The following is a 19,395-nucleotide window of genomic DNA, read 5'->3' as shown; positions in this document are numbered from 1 at the left end:
ATTTCAGTGGACTAAAATTCACCATAATGGTGTAGACTGAAATTATTCAGCCATTACATGGACTGCCATGAAATTCTGTTGAGCTATTCCTGGTCCTCAGAGGAGGAATCACACTGACTTCCCTGATCCCCTAAATTTTCTATTAGCACCATCATGAGGTTGACAAATTTAGTTCTTAGTGAAATATCTGGTTTCTTTTGGATGGATTACCTTGAAATTTGGCACAGAAATGCATGGTGTCCATAACTTTGGTGATCCCACTACTTTCCATCTAGTGTCATCCTCTGGTCAGTGTTATACATTGACAAGTACTTTAGTTTATGATTGAATACCTGCAGCTATGCAGCTAGTGACATATCCATGCATGGTGGTGTAGTGATCATCAGTGTCACTTCATAGCACACAAATACTTCTGGTGTTTCGGTGTGAGATCTGCATGTTGTTCCCATGTCAGAGTGAGTTTTCTCTTGGTTCTCTGGCTTCGTCCCAGAGACCAAAGACATGCAGTTTAGGTTAACTGGAGACTCTAAGTTGCCCATAGATGCCAATGTGAGTGTGAATGGCTGTCTGTCTTTGTAGGCCTTTATACACGGAGACTGTGCTATAGGGCCACTATGAAGTCCCTTCCTCATGCTTCTTTTGCATTTTTGCACAAAACCAAACAATGGCAGCATCGTGCCATGCCAGTGTGTGATTGTAGATTCCTGTGGTGGGTTGTAAACATCACATTTGTTAGGATACCTCGTAAAAATGTCACACCTGTCCTGTCCATGGTCCTTTCAGCTGTCCTATTTATAGTACCAGCCCCCCTGGAAGTGGCCAAACAGTGATGCTGCAGTTTGTGGGTCCATGAAGTGATGACATTGGACCCTAAAAACTCTTCCCCATAGACTTACATTCGGAAAGACAAGTCTGTATATCAGTGGATACTTTTTTTTGGAGCGTCACAACCACTGCAGAATGACTTGTTTCACTATCAGGATTTAATCAGTTTGGTCTGATAACATTTCGAAAGTCTAAAAGAGCCGCAAGATTAAATTCATACTGTGGAAACAGAGCTTTTTTGGCTTCTTGCACCACTGAGCAACTTCCATAGGAATGAACGAGGTCCTGCCACCAATGCTGTATCCAGGTCTCCTAATACATTCATAGTTCATACATACACAAATTCGGCACTACCTCCCGCGGCAGCTTAAAGGTGATTCCTTGATCATACCTTATATACATAAGGCTGGGCAGCATATTCCTGTCTTGAACAGGCAGTGTAAAATGGGCTTATGTATCAGCCCTCTGATTGTGTGTTAACCTCTCCAGGGTATACCCCACCTTTCGTCCAGTGTCAGCTGGGATTTTCACTACTCTAAATAGGATACTGGTTACAGATAATGGATAAATGGAAGGCCAGATTATGTGTGTTTACTGTTGTAGAAACACATTATTGTGTCATGTTATCAACCAGTTAAATATAAATGTGTTTATGTGTGTATAAATACACTTGATGCAGGATGCTGACCTTGTCCATCATAGTTTGAGTTAGATTAAGAGATCAGATTTAGAGCAGGGCAACAGTTTCTGTGTATAAGTATATCAGTGGATTAATATATAGAGATTAGCAGAGGGGTACCACATGCTCTGCTTGGAGATAATAGTGGCTGGGATTAGACAGAGCTGCTTATTTTGATGTGTATTTAACAGTGCATGTCTTCATTATTGCATGTTAATTAAAATCTAAAGCTTCTGTTTCTGTTGTGTTTTTCAAGTTTAATAGGGCATCAGGGGGAGAGAGCATTTCCTCTGAGAATAGCACATTTTTTTTCATTTGCATGTTTTATTTGATTAAATTAAAAGCCTACAGCTAAGAAAACAGTGTGTTCCTGTAAGAACAACAAATACAAGGTGACTGACATTATGATTTCTTAATCAAGTTAGTCTTGGTTGGAATGCATATAGTGACGCATATACTTCTGTGTTAGAGCTTAGATTGCCTAGATTAAATGCCACTATGGAAAAATTCTTTGCCCAGTGTTTGAGGAAAAATCAGTAATAGGTCAGGAGCATTGTGTGACAGGCTGAAATGTGTGAAGTAGCTTAGAATACTAACCTCCCCTGATGAGGCTGCTGTCATCCTGAGTAGACCTCATGACTTGCCATTTGCAGCGTCAACTGAGTCTCATATCAAAAGCACAATAGAACAATAATATGCCATCTGTTCATAGAAACATCAAGTACATACTTTGCTCATACTTTGTGCATCTAGACGTCACGTACAGTACAAAGGGATCAGAAATGACACACTGTATGACACTGTCTACACAATCAGGAGACTGAACATTTGGAACCATGATGTCCTTTTGATTTTATTCTTCATTTTGTTCAACACAGATCACAGACACACATTTCACCATACACACCACCCCTTATCCACCCACCTGCCCCTGCCCCAGCGATTACGCAAGAGGGTGTACAGCACGGACAGAAGGCGCAAAAAGAAACGGAAGAAAAAAAAGACCTCTCTCCCCCCCTCCGATGTAACACCGACCATCCAAGAGGTAGACGAGGAAGAGGCCGAGTCTGAGACAGATGGACAGGGAGTGGCTGCCACGCCCACAGAGCTACCTGATATCCAACCACAGGTAAAATAAGACTGAGGAACCCTGGGACCTTTAGTGTAAGGGTCACAAGATAAATCCAGACAGTTAACCCAGAATCTTCCTTGTGGAGGTATGAGCACATGTAATAGTATTGTTGCAGGAAGAATAAACTTGACATTCTGCTGGGTATGATATATATATTCCTCCCCTCTCACTAATTTTCCTCTTCCTCTCAGTTTAGTTTGGGGAGCAAAGAGGACTTGGAGGAACCCCTTCCACCTGCTACCTTCCACGCGGAAAACGAAGAACACCCACTGTCGAGGAAAGTTGCATCTACTCTGATAAAGGGGGAGGCTCCTAATGGGGGAATTGCCATTCTTGGACAGAATGAGGAGGTGCATGGAGAGGAAGCAGCTTGCAACAGGTAGGCCATTTCAACATCTCAAGATGCTCAAGCTGTCCTGAGCTCTGTTACCTGCATGGGTTTATAATCAGTGTAGTGGTACATGTGGATACTGCGACACTGATTCAGTTAGAAGAGAAGATTTGGATACACTGCAATATTATGTTGTTAATATTTTTTATGTAAACAAATTAAATTACTATTTGTGGTGTGAAAGGTGTCGCTTGTAGTGACAAAACCAGACAATTATCACCTCCACTGAGCCTTCCTCTGCTACGCATCATTCAGCTAATTGCTTTGCTTTCCGGGCCACACATTTAATGTCTTATTAACCTTGTTGTCAGTGGCAACAGCTATTTTCAGTTTAAAAAAAAGCTCAGATAAACCGACTGTACCCTACATTCCAAGCACCAAACTGCAGAGAGAGCATGAGTATGAAGCCAGAAATAGATAGCTCTTAGCAGCTAAAGAACCAGATATTTCCCCAGAGATTTGGTGGAAACCAAAACACAGCTGAAGGAGAGTGAATATTGGACTTACAACTATCAAGTTGCTCAAAACATGACATCAACATACATGGGAAGGTTGCTGCCTGTCTGCTGGATCAACAAGTGTGAATTTGCAATAGCTGCAATCGCATCCATGGTGTGTAATAAAGATGGATGTCATGACAGCTTCCCAGAAGTGGAGCTAAAACATCTCAACCACCCCCTGGTGGTTGGCAGCGGTATAGGTCATAAGCCCCTCCCACTGTGGATTGGCCAAACTAAACAAAGTACACGTCAAATGAATTTTTTCCAAAGATTGTGTCTGTCATTTGAGGTAGTTCTTAGGCAGCAGCCAAATCTAGGATATTTTGGCTTCATTTTTTGAACAGTGGTAGGAAGTGGAGATGTATATTTAACACACACACACACACACACACACACACACTAGGGTTTCCCACACATTCATTTATTTGTGGCCACCCTGCCACAATAACATGGCTGGACTATATTTTAGAGGCACTGTTGGAATATATATACTGCTTGGTTATTGATTGCACCATAGTCTTTGAGCACAGAGCTTACTCCAGGCACAGATGGAGCAGCAGAACATCAGGGGCAGTGAAAATTTAACTTAATTGTACACTGCGCTGGGTCTGAAAGTTCGCTTTCACTTGTCTCTGCAGCAGTTGCTCTTCTCATCTGATCTGACCAGCTCTGATTGGATCAACTGATCAATTATCCAACCTTCGATTCAAAACCCCACAAACTGCTGCTGAGATAAAAAAAGAACTCAACGGTTTTGCCTGCGATGCATTCACAAAAATATTTGAATTTAAAGAGGAGACACAGAATGATACAAAGGACACCAAACAAAAAAAAAAAAAAAAAAAAAGTTTGCTGACACACCCCCAAGCCCACACACACAATCTCACAAACACAACACAACGATGCCTTCCTACAACAACTAGTAAAAGGGGGAAGTGGCAAAAATTGGGTTGTGAGTTTGTGGATGTCGGTCTAGCTGTGTGTCTGTCTTTTTGTTGAATCTGTTTAGAAGGTATGCAGGTTTTTGTTCCAGACCTCTCCCCACAAACAGACACACAAAGGGTGCAGTATTTCTGTGGACCTACTGACAGACAGAGTGACCTATAGAGCCTCTGGCCACAGCTAAAAATAAGCAACTATTACAAATACATTTGCCACAAGAACTTTGTAAGACGATATTTTATGTTGTGTTTACAGCTTATTCTGCCTCCCCCATGTGGCTGAAACAACTTTTATGTTCTTAGTAACTGTGCTTTCACCACTTTAACAAGGCAAAATGTCTGCAGTGATAACTGAGCCTGCACACCCAGCAGACATGGAGCAACATTAACATTCATCTTGAGTCTTTTCTCTGGTCACTGATGAATGTAAATTCAGTAGACTGTCCTTTTAGATTTTTTTTGGGGTCTCCATCGACTCATTCTACCTGTCAAATATCTGTCTCTGCTGCTGTTTGGTGCTGGGCAGGTTTTTGTTTATTGCCATAAACAGCTGCCTGCTGTGGTTGGAAACAAGGCTGATTAGAACAGTGAGGATGAAGTGTTGCTGTGGGCCATAAAACTAAAACAATCAGCTTGAAGATGCTAAAATGCTTCATGGAGCTGAGGGAAACTGCAGCGTTGAGTGATAGTTTCTCATTATGAACAGGTCCTTTTTCAATCCGTTGTAATTAATTGATATAAAATATTGATTTTGCAGCTTTAAAGGTTTGTAGTCACTTTACTGTTTTATTACTGTAAATCTGTTCACCAGGGAGTGTTTACTGGTAATGTAGAATGAAAAGAATGTTATACAGAAGCGTGTTGCTATGGTTACCTGCAGTTTAATATGCCTTGTGGACTGGTTTACCGTAGATTGGTTAAATCCACATATGAACAATGTTTGTGATGCAATGTTTTTCAAATTTAACGGCTACCTGCCAGACTGACAGAAAGTAGTACTTTGCCAGCCATGGCACTAGAGGGGATACCAAAGCGGGATTAAAGATGATTTAATTAATATTCGGAGGTTTCTAAATTTGGAACTGACCCCTTACATCAAATATATTCCTGAAACTCTTTTAATATAGCAGGTGCTTTTCTGAACAGCACAGTACAGAATAGAGCAAACAAGACCATGCATCAGGCTCAGATGTATGCATGTGAACTTTACATTAGCAGCTTAAGTGTTTTAGTAGGAATGTGAGCATCAAACAAACCAACACTAATAACCAGTAATATATCTACAACTCAGAAGGCAGTAATGGTTCACTAATGGCTTCAGCAGGATTCTAGATATTAGAAGGCCATCGAGCCCGCAAAACAACCATAACCATCTGAATATGGATTCATTGTTTGTTTTTGTTCATCATTTTTAAATTATGTATGGATTTTGCTGCTGGGAGGTCAGGGGCCCCATGGTGATTCAGGCATTTGTCTCTGCTAATGCCTGGTGGGATAAAAGCACAGAAACACCACCACGCCTGTGCCATACAGGCTTGTGTTTGAGTGAACACAGCTGAGGATGACTCAGAGGGTTGGTGAGGAGGTCCGGGCCTGCAGCTGTGTTGTGAAGCCCTCTACTGGTGAAGAGACAGCACTGCAATTAGGAGGCACAACACAGCATCTTAGTCAGCAGCAACATTTAACCTCAAACTTTTTAACACTTTTTTATTAATGTCATATGATGTGGAGCTCATTATGGCAACATTCAATTGTCCATACACTTTCTTACCAATATCTGTCTGTGCTTTTTGTCAGCGTTCCCCGAGGATCAGACCCCTCGAGTTCAACCACGACCCGCGGCTGGTTCCGTAGGAAGCCCGTCCACCATCGTCTGGCGGGTGCCCAGCGGAGCAACTATGACTTGCGGGAGCGGATCTGCATCGGCAGCATGACTGCTCTGGAGACAGCTGTCTACCAGCAGGTGCCCACTGATGAGGCTGAGGCCCAGATGTTGGCAAGTGCTGACCTGGATGACATGAAAAGTAAGAGGGATATAACTGAGGGCTTTTTTTTTTTTCATAACTTGTTGGGAAGCTACATGCTAATCATTATTTAGCTGACTCTGTGTTCATACTTTGTGTTAGCTGCTTTTGGTTGGCAGGATTTTGTCCTCACCAGTTACAAGGAAATTATGTATCCTGTCTGTTATCGTCATTTTAAGTGGACATAGAAGACGTGTTTATGTTTGCTGAAGCAGTAATCACAAGTTTTTTGCAACAGCCAAACAAATCTAGACTCAATATCTATGATTATTAAACCTGTGATGACCAGTGTTCAACGACAGTGTTTTTTTTTTTTTTTTTATGACAATGACGAGATGTTGGCGAGCTAAAACTAGATCTTAGTAATTAAAACCATGTCAAAATGTTTGTTTTTTTTATTGTATTGTAATGTACTTATTTTTACATTGACAAGACATGACTAACATTTTAGCAGTGGGCTGTCAGATATTCAGAATGCATAAAAAAGGTTTGGTCAGAAAAAAAATAACTGATCTATGTGCAAACATTATTTATCATCATGAAGTAAAACACAATGCACTGAAGTAAGGGCAGAAGGAGAGACGTTCTCTGGCTACTAATTACCAAGCTAAGGAATTTGGATATTAAGGTATTAAGGCAATCAAAAGTTGCTTTATGAATTTCAAAACTTGACACAACCTTGATTCCAATTTCTGATACCTATATTTGTTTTATTGAATTAGTTTAGAGAGAAAATATTTAGAGCAAAAGTTGACTAAAGTTAAATGACTTTTTTTTTTTCAATTAAAACTGGACTAAAACATTTTGAGGTGCCATCAACTAAAACTAGATAGCTAAATGGATAAAAAATAATGAAATGTGGCATTTTTGTCAAAAGACTAAGATAAAATCGAAACTGGCTGCCAAAATTAACACTGTTTCAGAGCTGTTGTTTCTGTAAATTGACTTAGAACAGCCTGCACAACAGTGTCGCTCTCATGCCCTCCGCGCTTGTTAACATTTTCGGGCCCTTCTTATCCCTCTGTGCCAGCACCAGCTGTGGCCAGCTCTTTGTCCCATTCATAAATGCAATACCTCAAGAACGCCTTGAGGGAATTTCTTCAAATTTGGCACAGATGTTTACTTGCCTGTCTCATTCGTTTGAATGGGTTATCCCAGGAACACCTTGAGGGATTTTTTTTTTTTTTTTTTAATTTGGCACAAACGCCCACTTGTATACAACAACTCACTGATTTGATTGTGGTGGTTAAAGGTCACTGTGACCTTGTGCCCGTCTCATTCTCATGGACATCATGACATCTCAAGAATATCTTAAGGACATTTCTTCAAATTTGGCAAAAATGTCCACTTGGACTCAGGAATTAACCTATCAGACTTGGGTGGTTAAAGGTCAAGGGCACTGTGACCTCACAAAACATATTTTGGCCATAACTCAAAAATTCATACACTAATTATAACAAAATTTCATACAAATGTCTAATAAGATAAAAAGATAAAATGATGACATTTTATATGCAAAAAGTCAAAGGTCAGCTTCACTGTGACATCATAATGTTCTGCAAAAACACTTTTCTGGCCATTGTACAATGTCATAACTCAGGAACAGAAGGGGAGACATTTGGTCAGATAAGCGTTCACGTTTTCACAGACATGGATAAAAACTGTAACTAGAGCTTGACTGGTTCTTGGAGGCACCCAACCGCAAAACTATAATTCTAGTTCTGTCACTATTTTTCTGGGTCTGGCACAGGAGGTTAACCACCCACAAAGCTCTGATTTGCTTGAGCACTTTTTCCAACCAGGGAGTCAGCTTTCAAAAAGCACAACAACAAATATTTTTCTTAATCACTGAAAGAAAAAGCAGAGCAGCAACTTAGCAGTCTGGAACCAGGCTACATGTACACTTCAGATTAGCACAAAGTCAGATAACCAACCAACACGCCAAGAAAAGTGAAGTGTTGTGCTGTAACTGCTGATGGCTGATATTCAAGCTAAATTGTAACACAGCATGAGGTAAAAGTATTGTTGCTATGGTTGCTGTACCAAGTGCACTGACAAAATGATTAATGTTGGCAGGAAAACACTTTAAACAGACAGCTGCCATCTAATAAGAAACAAGTAAATATTCACTACAGTGGTGCTGCAAAAATGTTTTTGTTGATTCTGTGTCAAAGATTAAACTTACAGGTCATTTTGGAGGCTGTTACTTTTGGTGATGTTTTGGACTGTATTATATTTAGACATATTTCATATATTCCACCCAACATGTATGTAAAGAAATGAGATTTATAATAGTTTTTTCTTAATCTGCAAATGTAATAGGGCTAGCTTTTGGCATATTTTGGCCCCCAAAGTGATGATATGGCTGCTTTACTATTTACCTTGACTGAAGAAACAACCTTCTTATTCTCTCATTGTTGTTGGCTTTGGAGAAGGGGAATGGGAGATGATTTCCTCTGTTGTTAAATGCACCTTCTGAGATGACTCAGTTTTACTTTTCACCCACGCTGCAACAATGATGTGGGGGGATCTTTGTGAGGTGTCTTTTTCTAGCGTGGTTGTTACATATCAGCCAGTCACTGTGCGCTACCACTTCTCCATCAGACCTCCATGATAGCACCTGATGTAGTTGCTAGGATATTTATGATATAACTACCAAGTCTGTATAGCAGTTCATGTAACCATGCATGGAATACATTTTTAGTTTGTGTATTTAGGCTAGTGGTTCATTTCACAAATTTCAAAGACTCATGCTCTTATAGCCGGTTACAGTGCTTTAATTCTACACACTACGCTAATGACTCAGGTATGAGGTCACAGCCCAAAATGAGAATGCCAAATATTATAAAGATTAAAGGTATTGACAAATGCCAGAAGCGCTCTTTTTGGTGTATGTCGGCCTGCACTTTGAAATATCTTATATTGAAGAATGGAGGTCAGGACAATGTATTTGTGTAGATAAATGACTGTGAGGATGTGGGAGAGAAAACTGAGAACTTTTAAGATGTTTTATCTGACAACACAAAGAAAAAACATGCCAGTTCTTTAGTTGCATCAGCACTCTGATCTGAACATAAATGGTCATGACTCTAGACTCCGTGCTTCTTTCCTCTCAGTAGACAGGAAAGGTCGTTAGCATCCATGTTATCTGACAGAGGTTTGGATGCTACTCTCCTGATGTTATCTTGACTGTTGTATTGCAGAGGACAGATTCATGTGCTTTGATCATACACAAATAGTATAAATGTTTAATTAAAGACTTAAAGTTTTACTATCACAGTAACAACATGTTTCGATCTCGTGCAGAATATTAATGTTAAGTAGCAAAATACATCCTGAAATAACATGATTTGCTCAGATTGGGTTTCCACCTGCATTTTGGTTTTCAGGCTGGATTCATATTTTTTTATAAAGGGTTCAGCACCCTCTACTGGCAGTAAAAAAAAATACATTTGCCTTTTCAACACATTTTTAGTTCAAAGAAATCATGGCTATTACAATTTAACCTCTTCCACTCCCTTCCTCCCTACCATAGACACATTTTTGCTTTTTTCAGCTGGGACAGGGGATCTTATTGTTGAGATAGCAGATCACCAGTATATGCCACATAGATGATGTATATATCATCTGAAAGCTGGGAACCTGGAGATGAATTTGAGGTACAACTCAGCACTGTGTGTCAAGTTTTCCATCTCATAAATCTGTCATAATCATTGTGGCTTGGATAGGCCCCTATTTAAACTTAGAAAGTTTAGGGCTTAGAACATTATGATGGAAGTATATGATGACAAATGTTTGACATTTAGAGATTTCTGTAAGAGTTGCATTTTTTAAATCCATTCTAATTCAGATACCTAGCTTAAAACTCAGACCACTACAACCTCTGAAACACCTTAATGTTGACCAAGGACTTCAGCTTCCCAGGGGAGTGGAAGAGGTTAAACATTTTAGTTTTTTAAATACGAATCCATGACTTCCCTGTGACCCTCTCCAGTACTTGGATCCTGGGCATATGTATTTAGATTTACTAGAGTTTCACCCAGTGGATTTTTCTTTCACACACACATGCAATTTATTTTTCCACTGGTTATCTGTCTAAACCAAGACACATTTACCATTTGCCTTGACTCATTATGACTCAGCAGCCACTGCTCTTCTTCATGAGTCTCAAACAGGAGAATAACTTAAGCCTCTAAGTATCAACTAACAACAAAGTATGATTTTAAATGTTGCTTGCTAGTGTTCTGTTATTTTATCCTGTTATCTGTAGTGATATCAAAACACCTCCTGTATGGAAACATTTCTGACCACAGAAACAACTAAGACAGCGCAACAGACCTTTACTCATTTTTATTTCTTTAAATGTCAAATTTAGAAAATTCTCTATAGATCATCTTTCATTTGGATGATGATAAGAAGTGGGTTATCTACAATATGTTAACCTTAAAGCCTATTTTATGTCAACACTAACATTGATTTGCTATTATTCTTGCCTCTTTGAAATAGTGGTCAACCAGGAATGCCTGTTGCAACATTTATTGACTCCCTTGCTGCTATGGTGCTGACCATTGACAAGTTTTCTCACTGCTGCCTGTAACTAGGCTCTGCTGTGGGCGTCCCACACATTCTGTCTCATGAAATCAGCCCACACAGCTCCTGGCCCCCACATACACTGTTAGAAACCAGCTTCCTACTAAATAACACAAAGGATGGAGGACAGAGAATTGACAGTGTTTAATCACGATTTCTGTAAATCATAATCACATTAGAAAGTAAACTCCAGAATACTCTTGGATTTTCATTATTCAGTCCCTTTTACATTGACGTATATGTTTAGTTATCCTTGTGACATATGGGACACTGAATAAACTGCCAACCTAATCACTTGAACAAAAAGTTTGCCTGGAAGGTTTCTGCATACCATGGATATGCTACATTTGCACATTATTATATAACAGCTCCACTGAAACTTTGCATTTCAATGACTTTATGTGGTTAGGCTTTGGCACAAAAACCACTTGGTTATGGTTAGGAAAGATCATGTTTTGGCCTAGAAAACCCAGTTTGCTGGGTGCAGTCCCAGCAGGAAGGGACGCATTGTCTTGCTAAAAAACAGCCACTTTTTATGGCACTATCCCTGTCAACGGATCTTAACAAAACACATTTGGAGCCAAAACAGCTCATGGAAACACACTGACAGGTTGCTACAGCAGGCAGTTTTGTTGTTTGTTGGTCTCAAACAGTAGTCTGCAGTAGTCTACAGCTTGGCAGCCTTCTCACCCAGATGCCATGTTACCCACCCCCCCTCCACCTCCCAATGACAAAGTCAACCCATATGTTACGCCACTTTAAAAATGTGAAGTATGAAACGTGCAAATGTAACGCAGAAATGTATAATGCCATTATTTTCTTCTGGCGACTGGGCTGCAAATGCATCAGAAGTAAGCATCACTATCCATTTCAATCTAAAGCCCTGTTTAGATGACAACTGTTTCTCTAAAAACGGAAAAGTCTGTCCTTTGCGTTTTAAAAACTTTCGCGTTTATATGACAATGTTATTGAAACAATCCCCATTCACACAGAGCTGCAAAATCTACTGGAAACGCCGTAGTATGCACGCCAGGCCAATGGGTGGCAGTGTAAATTTGCAAAGCAACACCACGGCATGACGCTACGTGGCTGCGCTGAAGCGTCTTCCTCTACAACACAGTGATTACAAATGAAAACAAAGAAGACACAATGGCGAAAGCACGCACAGATAACTTTGTTTGGACGGAAGATGAGGTGGAGTTGCTACAGCAGACCTGCACTTTGCTGGAGAAGCATTGATAAATTCAACAGGATGAGCACCATAAACAGAGCTTGGCATTGTTGTTGTGATGGTCGACTTTCTTGCACATGCCTAGTGACTGGAGCCGTAACGCGCATGTGCGAAAAGTCTCCGTTTTCAGAGGAACTACATATTGCAAGTTTACATGACAATGGAGATGGTGCCGTTTGCAAAAATTGCACCCTGGAACCCGTTTTCAAAATGTTGCGTTTTCAGGCACCCAAAACGCTGCTGTCGTGTAAACGATCGGCCAAAACGCAAATAAAGTTTACCGTTTTCAGTTGAAATCGTTGTCGTATAAATGGCACCTAAGGTCCACTGCAGCTAAGTTGCCAATTGCTCATTGCCAATGATAGATGACATTATCTTAACAAAATGTCGCCCCAAGTATCATATTACCATATTACCAGTGTTTGGGAAGCTACTTTGAAAGCCTAGCTTTGCAAGGTGCCGATTGATTAACATTGGAAGAGGTTGAACTATATACAGCTGCTCTAGAAAGAAATCTAGTAAGGTTTACTATAGCTGCATGGAAAAGATAATATAAAGTACTTAAACAAAAGAAAAAAAAGACTATTAATAATGCTTGTAGCTACTGTGACATCAGCCATTGGTTTGTTGACTACATTTAAAGCCTCAAGTTTGGCATATCCATCATGGTATTTTGGAGCCAGATGTTACCATATATATTTACCAGGGTGGAGCAGCAGAAGAGCAACATCTCACAGACAGCGTGTCACTCAAGTGGCCCCACCCTTAAACATGCATAACTTTAAGCCTTAATAAGTGAGTTATAAAGAAATTAAACCTTTCAACATTAATGTTGAAATTAGCTATAGAGATGAAAAATGTTCTTTTGTACCAGGGTGTAAACATGTATCTACTGTAAAGCTGGGCATTTTAACATGGGGGTCTATGGGGATTGACTGGCTTCTGGAGCCAGCCTCAAGTGGCCATTAATGGAAATGCAGTTTGTGGCACCTCCACATTGGTAGACTCACAAGTCAGTCTTTAGACGCTTTGCTTAATTAAAGACTGATGACTTTCTCCCTGATTTTGTGTTTAGATGAGCGGATACAATTTCAGAGTTTAAAACCAATAGTAAATCCACAGGGCAGTCCTTTGGTGGCTTGCTGAATTCTCGTGCTCGTAAACATAGTCCAACTAGAAACACGTGTAGCGGTACAAAATGGCTCATGTCGCTGTAAGTCCTTCATTTCCACAATCTTGTGGACTGAGCACACGTTTGATAAAACGGAGTTAAATCTCTCGACATCCATTTTCAAGCTCTCTGCGTGTTTGTATCCTTGCAGATGAGAAAAGGGGGAGCGCACATTTCCGGGAGGGCGCGTCCTTTTCAAAAATGCAAGAGGCGTTGCTTTGTTGCCGGCCGTTTTCTCTGGTGTGTTAAACACACTTTAGAAAGGAATGTCCCCAGACTACCACATTGGCTTCATTTTTTCAGCCTTGTGGGTTGCTGCTTGGTTTTGTATAAATTGTTCAGTCAGACACCTGCCTTCTAGAAACTAGAGTCCAGGTGGAGGTATTGCACCAAGCAGAATTTCTCAGTTAGCCAGATAACTTCTAAAATACCATGCAACAACTTCTCTGAACAGCTGTTAATACATTTTAATAATTGATACCTTTATCTGATTCGATTATACTAGAGAAGTAATGGTTAAAAAATTAAAAAAAATCCTTTCATGGCCCAAAAAGTAATGTAACTACTTGAATAATGCACATATGAATGTAGTTGCAAAATATGGTTAAACTACTAGTTTAGTTAGATGTAGGTCACTACTCCCAGACACTGATTATAACAGGGTACAGGCCATAACTGGTGTTCTGCCAGGTGAGTTAAATGTTTAGAATCAATAGAAAGAAAGAAAGAGTAAAAGACATTAGGTGCTGTGGTGGCTGTAAACCAACTTAACATTTTCAGTTTTGCAGATTTGACCGAGTCAGCAGCACCATTGATCATCTGTTTTGTTCTTCTGTTTTATTATTTCAATGAAAGTTTCAGATGTAATAAAATAAGATGCACCAAAAATGTCATCATCTTTCCTGGATGGTTCTCCCTTCCCATGAGCATGGTAAAAGATAGAAAGAGAAAAAGAGAGAAAGGAGAGAGTAGGAGAGAGCGATGGGGAGGTGAAGCTTGTGTTGCCAGAGAAAAGCCTCTCCCTCACAGCATCCAGGGCATTAATTAACAGAGCCTGCAATCGATTCCCCTTCAGCAGCGACCCTGCCCCTGGCTTTTCCTGCTTTACCAAGCAGAGTAATCATTGACTGTTTAGGAGCCATCTGTAAACAGCGAATGGGGCACCCACAGTCACTCAAAAACAGCTATCTGATTTGTATTTGTCTGTCAGTGTCTCAGTCCCAAACCCATCTCAGTCAAACAACACTGTATTGTCATGATGTTTAAAAAGTAGAGCATAACATTAAAATAGAGGAGTGTGAGATGGAAACTGTGAGATTAGATAGAGATACTATGACTAAAAAACTCTTGAACACTTCCGGCTTTTGTGCAACTTCCAGCTGTATTTCATTGTCTTCATCAGTGGATGGAGTTTGCTCAGTTGTCATGGAGATGGCTTTAGTCTTGTGATAATAAGTAGTCATATATTTGTGTTCCACCGCTCAATGATTGGATCATATAATCTTTACATCTTAACTTTAAATGATCCTTCTTTACATCTTAATATCTCTGAATCTATACATCCAGAATTCGGAGCAAACCTGACAGGGTTTAAGCTAACAACAAGCTGTCTTTGTCAGGGATGGAAATTACCAGGCATAAAAATCGCTCACCTTTTGGCGAAATTTGTGGGTTTGAATACAAATAGGTGACCTACATGAATTGTGTAGATCAAATGATGGGGGGTGAAGCCACAGAAAAAAGACATAGCGAACATGCGCGCGGGTGAAGGGCTGAAACAAAATGCGTGTGTGTGAAACTCCTTGGTGAAGGGAGCCAATCATGGATCTATTAATGAAACGGAGCCATACAGCATGGCTAATGAGGGAGGTTGTTTGCCATTCCAAAGTGTCGACATTCCGAAAATTCATTTCCATTAATCAAAGTGGCGACCCTTCCTCTTTTTTTCAAAGGGTCCGCCATTCTGAATTCTGTTCCCTGAGTCCTGACAGTAGCCGTATAACTTACTGAGGGCATATATATGCTATGCTTTTTAATAAAATTACCAGAGGAGTTCTCTGAGAAACAGGTAATGTCAGCCTGAATTACTTGCGTGTGTCCCCAGTGAAAATCACGGACATGCATGGGAGATACAGCTTCTACAGGCTCGCCATAGCTTTTTTTTTTTTTTTTTTTTTTTTAACCTGTCTGCATTAGTCTTTGTAGCTTAGCGCCACAAAAGGGTGTAAGCTTTTTTATGAAGATTGATGCACTGTTAGTCTTGCAGTCAAGTATTTTATACCCATACTGTGCATGATTGTGACCGTCACCCACCCTCCCTTGAGACTAGCCTATCAGTCTTTATTGGAAAAACTTCCTAATATGAGCCAGAGAGGGCCGTGATACACCAAAGTGTGTCAAGGGGAGAGTAAGGGACAAGCAGGGGGGATTGAGGGACAGGTGCTTAAGTCCTGAATTATATAGCGACAGCGCATGCGGAGAAGACGGAGAAGAAGAAAAAAAAAGAGGAGAAACAGGCAGTGTAGTTGATGTATTGTGGCCTTGAGGTTGTTGTGCTCCATACAGATTACCGAAAATAAACAAATAAATGTATAATAAAGAAAAGAAAAGAAAAGAGAAAAAAAAGAAGTCTATACTGAACATCAGAAATGTGAGAGTCCTGGTGATGGAGGAAAGCCCGATTATGGAGAAGAGTTGCCAGAGCAGTGTGGTAGGTTTGAGAAGCAACTGAGCCCCTTTTGTGTGATCCCATCGGTTCTTTGTGATGCGTCACGGAGCTGAAGTATCGGACATGCATGCGTGTATTTTAACCCTCCCAATGTGAGATGAGATGAGAACCATCACCAGGGTCCAGGGCCAATGTCCCAGCCCAGCGGGGAAGGCGGGTGGTAAGGCACCCCAAGGCTCACCAAAGCTTACTGTCAGGACTCAGGGACCAGAATTTGGGATGGCCAACCGACAGAATGGCAACATATCACAGTGGCGGCCTGTAACCGGATACAGTACAGCTAACGTTATTTAGACTAGCTAGCTAGCTAGCTAGCAAGTGTTAGCTAGCTAACATAGCTTGCTAAGTTTAGATGTGTCACTCTCAGTCTGGTCGATTATCTAATGTTTCCTAATGCTAGATAATTGACCAGATAACTTTTTTGTGTGACACAGGCACAGCTAGCTAGCTATATTAGCTAACAGGTAACTTTGGCTAACCCACTTAACAAGTTAACCGTAGTTAAACTAACGTTAGCTAATTGTTTTTCATTCAGAATGAGTGTGTTAGGAGAGAAAGATGCTCTTGTTGTTAAACAACTGGATACAGGGATAAAGTGCAGCTGGCACTGGTCTTGGCTTAAATTGGAAGCTAAAGTAGAGGTAAAAGGACAAGAGGTTTCATTCCATCTGGCAGATGTATTCAGGAAGATCAAAAAGCAGGGATTGGTAGGGTTGCCACCTTGGATTTGTGAAAAAAAGGTACACTCGACCAAATGTTTGAGGCAGAGGGTTCGGCTATTATTACCAGTTCAGACTGACCAATGAACATGAAATTCAGACATAAGAGACCAGATTTGCCATCATTTCATGTCCTCCTATGTGCCTGTATTTTATATTAATTTTTATATCAATGAAAAAAACAAATCTGTGTTACTAAATTCTTACATTTTTACATGTATCTCACCATAGCAAGTTGGAAGTTGACATATTCTGCCATATATGAAGAGGGGAGACTCTCTGGAATCTGGCAATATAAGAACCATGATGGTGGGACATTATGTCACTTCACAGCTGTCCAAAACATGTGGTTTGTGCCAGGCGGAAAATGATTGCCAGTATTTTTTCATTATTGCAAGAAATTCCATTGACTCATTCACAAGTCAAAAATGTGTTTTATCTGAAAGAAACATGCAATATTTACATCTAAGATAATAGAAAAATAGTGAACCAAGTGCAATGATGTCCTCCAAGATAATATTTGCCACTTTGATTGCAGTAAAAAAAAAAAAGGGCATTGGGAGGGGGCACGTGTCCCCCTCAATGTATATGGTGACTATGGCCCTGTCAGCATGCATAATTAGGCTACAGTTGTTTGGGTGCGCAAAGGTAAGTGTGCTGGTCTTGTCATACAAAGTTTGATGGAGTGTCAGCTGGACAATATGGAAATATTTGCATCTTGAAAGCCGGACTACAAATGTGGATAGACAGGGAGAAACACACGCAAGCCTAAGACGTGGTAAGATACAATATTCCTCACTATATGAAGTGACTGATAACAAGATCTGTATAATGGGTTGTAAAGAAATTCGTTAGGACTTTATTTGGTAGACAATTGATCTGTATTTATAGTGTGATGGGATGACAGCACAATGATGTGTGTGGTATCATTGGAAAGCTTTCATGTGATATGCGTGGCATTTCTGTGCGAGCCTGCATTCGCGAGTAATCCATCCAAGAGTAATGTGTGTGCAAAGCTGTATGAAAGCTCTGTTATACATCATTTTAGTATAACTTTATCATTTTTTTTTTTTTTTTTGTGAAAACATTCAGAAAGCTACGATTCCGCTGTTTCACATGATATGCGTGGCTTCTCGCTATGATGCATGGTTGCGGAGAAAAACCATAGAGAAGAACAGGTGTGAATTTGGACACACTATGCGTCGTTCGGGCCCAAAGGGTTAAATATAAATGGAAAAAATACAAATTAAAACATGATTGGATGTGCAAAGCGAACTGTTAGGACTTCCCACAGCTCCTCTTACCTCTTTGCTGTCTCTCTGACACAGATGTTCTTGAGCTTGCACTGATTCTGGATGGACTCCTTGGCCTGCTGATGCTGCATTTTCCCCAAAAAACGGGACAAATTGTGTCCCGGGAGAGATTTTTTTTTTCCCGGGACATCTGATGAAAAAAGAGAACAATTCTGGGAAAAATGGGACGGGTGGCAACGCTAGGGATTGGCAAGATGAAAAAAACAACAAAACAAAAAAAACAATTGAGGAGCATAACCCCGGGACCCCCTAGCAGGTGCCGGATCTCGTATCCTTCTCACCTTTTTGACCTTTTGACCCATTTTCATGCCTAAATTACATGAGTTTATTGACAGGTTAGGACATTAAACTGTTGGCAGAAACTGATTTTTGTATTTATGAAATATAATTTAGTGCTATTCAATGGTGTAGTAAAGTGTATGGAACTCCACTGTATCCCTGGTTGTCTCTGAAAATCATGACAACCAGGGTCAACCTGCGATAGCTGTCTAACTACATCATATGCGCCCTGGGAAATCTGGTGATAAACAGCTGCATCTTTTCATCAGATGCTTTTCATGTAAAAACTAGATCTGTTTTAAGTAATGCTTTGTAGAAATCTAATACCAAGGAGACCACCAATTGGTCAGGAGTGTAATGTACTCTATGGACATAAATTATATAATATAAAACACAAAGCATAATTTCTATATGATATATAATTCGAATTTAAAATCACAATTTGGTTAGAAAAAAAAGTTACTATCCCCAAATATCCCAAAAGTGTCCAGCCCCAAAGCAGTTTTCCTGTGTAGTGTACTTTATAAGCTGTGAGCACAAGAATATTTGGCCAAAGTTGCCCCCAAACCCTCCATCATTGATGTCAGGTCTGTGTTAATGTGAAATGCTCTTCAGTGTCATCACTAGTGGCATTAAAAAAAAGTCTAAAGAAGTCTTAAATTTAACTTGCCTTAAGCTGTAGGAATCCTGTGGTCAGTCTTTCCACTCCCCAACAGTCACCATCTGGTTTAGTTAAAAAAACAAAAAAACATTTAATTGACTGATGTAGATGTGAAAATATGCTGGCTCAAAACACTGTTTATCTCTACTGTTTCTCTCTGCCATTGTTGGCCTCTTTGTGCTACTGGGTTTGCTTGCTGAACGAGAGTCTG

The 19,395-nt window shown here is 40.2% G+C and overlaps 1 protein-coding gene across 3 annotated transcripts in view; it reads left to right on the top strand.

Moving 5' to 3' along the window:
* The window catches only part of slc4a3 (solute carrier family 4 member 3), a 100,465-nt gene that overhangs the window by 37,974 nt on the left and 43,096 nt on the right, over positions 1 to 19,395 (top strand). For 2 of the 3 annotated variants that reach the window (XM_049595135.1, XM_049595134.1), the window contains 3 exons: positions 2,383 to 2,633; positions 2,828 to 3,015; positions 6,266 to 6,492. In XM_049595135.1, coding sequence (XP_049451092.1) covers positions 2,383 to 2,633; positions 2,828 to 3,015; positions 6,266 to 6,492 — 666 coding nt within the window. Of the gene's footprint in view, positions 1 to 2,382; positions 2,634 to 2,827; positions 3,016 to 6,265; positions 6,493 to 19,395 lie in introns of those variants that run through there. The other variant, XM_049595136.1, reaches the window with a different exon arrangement.

The sequence above is a fragment of the Epinephelus fuscoguttatus genome, linkage group LG13 (assembly GCF_011397635.1).
Source record: "Epinephelus fuscoguttatus linkage group LG13, E.fuscoguttatus.final_Chr_v1".
Classification (NCBI taxonomy): domain Eukaryota; kingdom Metazoa; phylum Chordata; class Actinopteri; order Perciformes; family Serranidae; genus Epinephelus; species Epinephelus fuscoguttatus.
The sequence above is the reverse complement of the archived record's forward strand: the minus strand, read 5'-3'. Positions and strand labels throughout refer to the sequence as shown.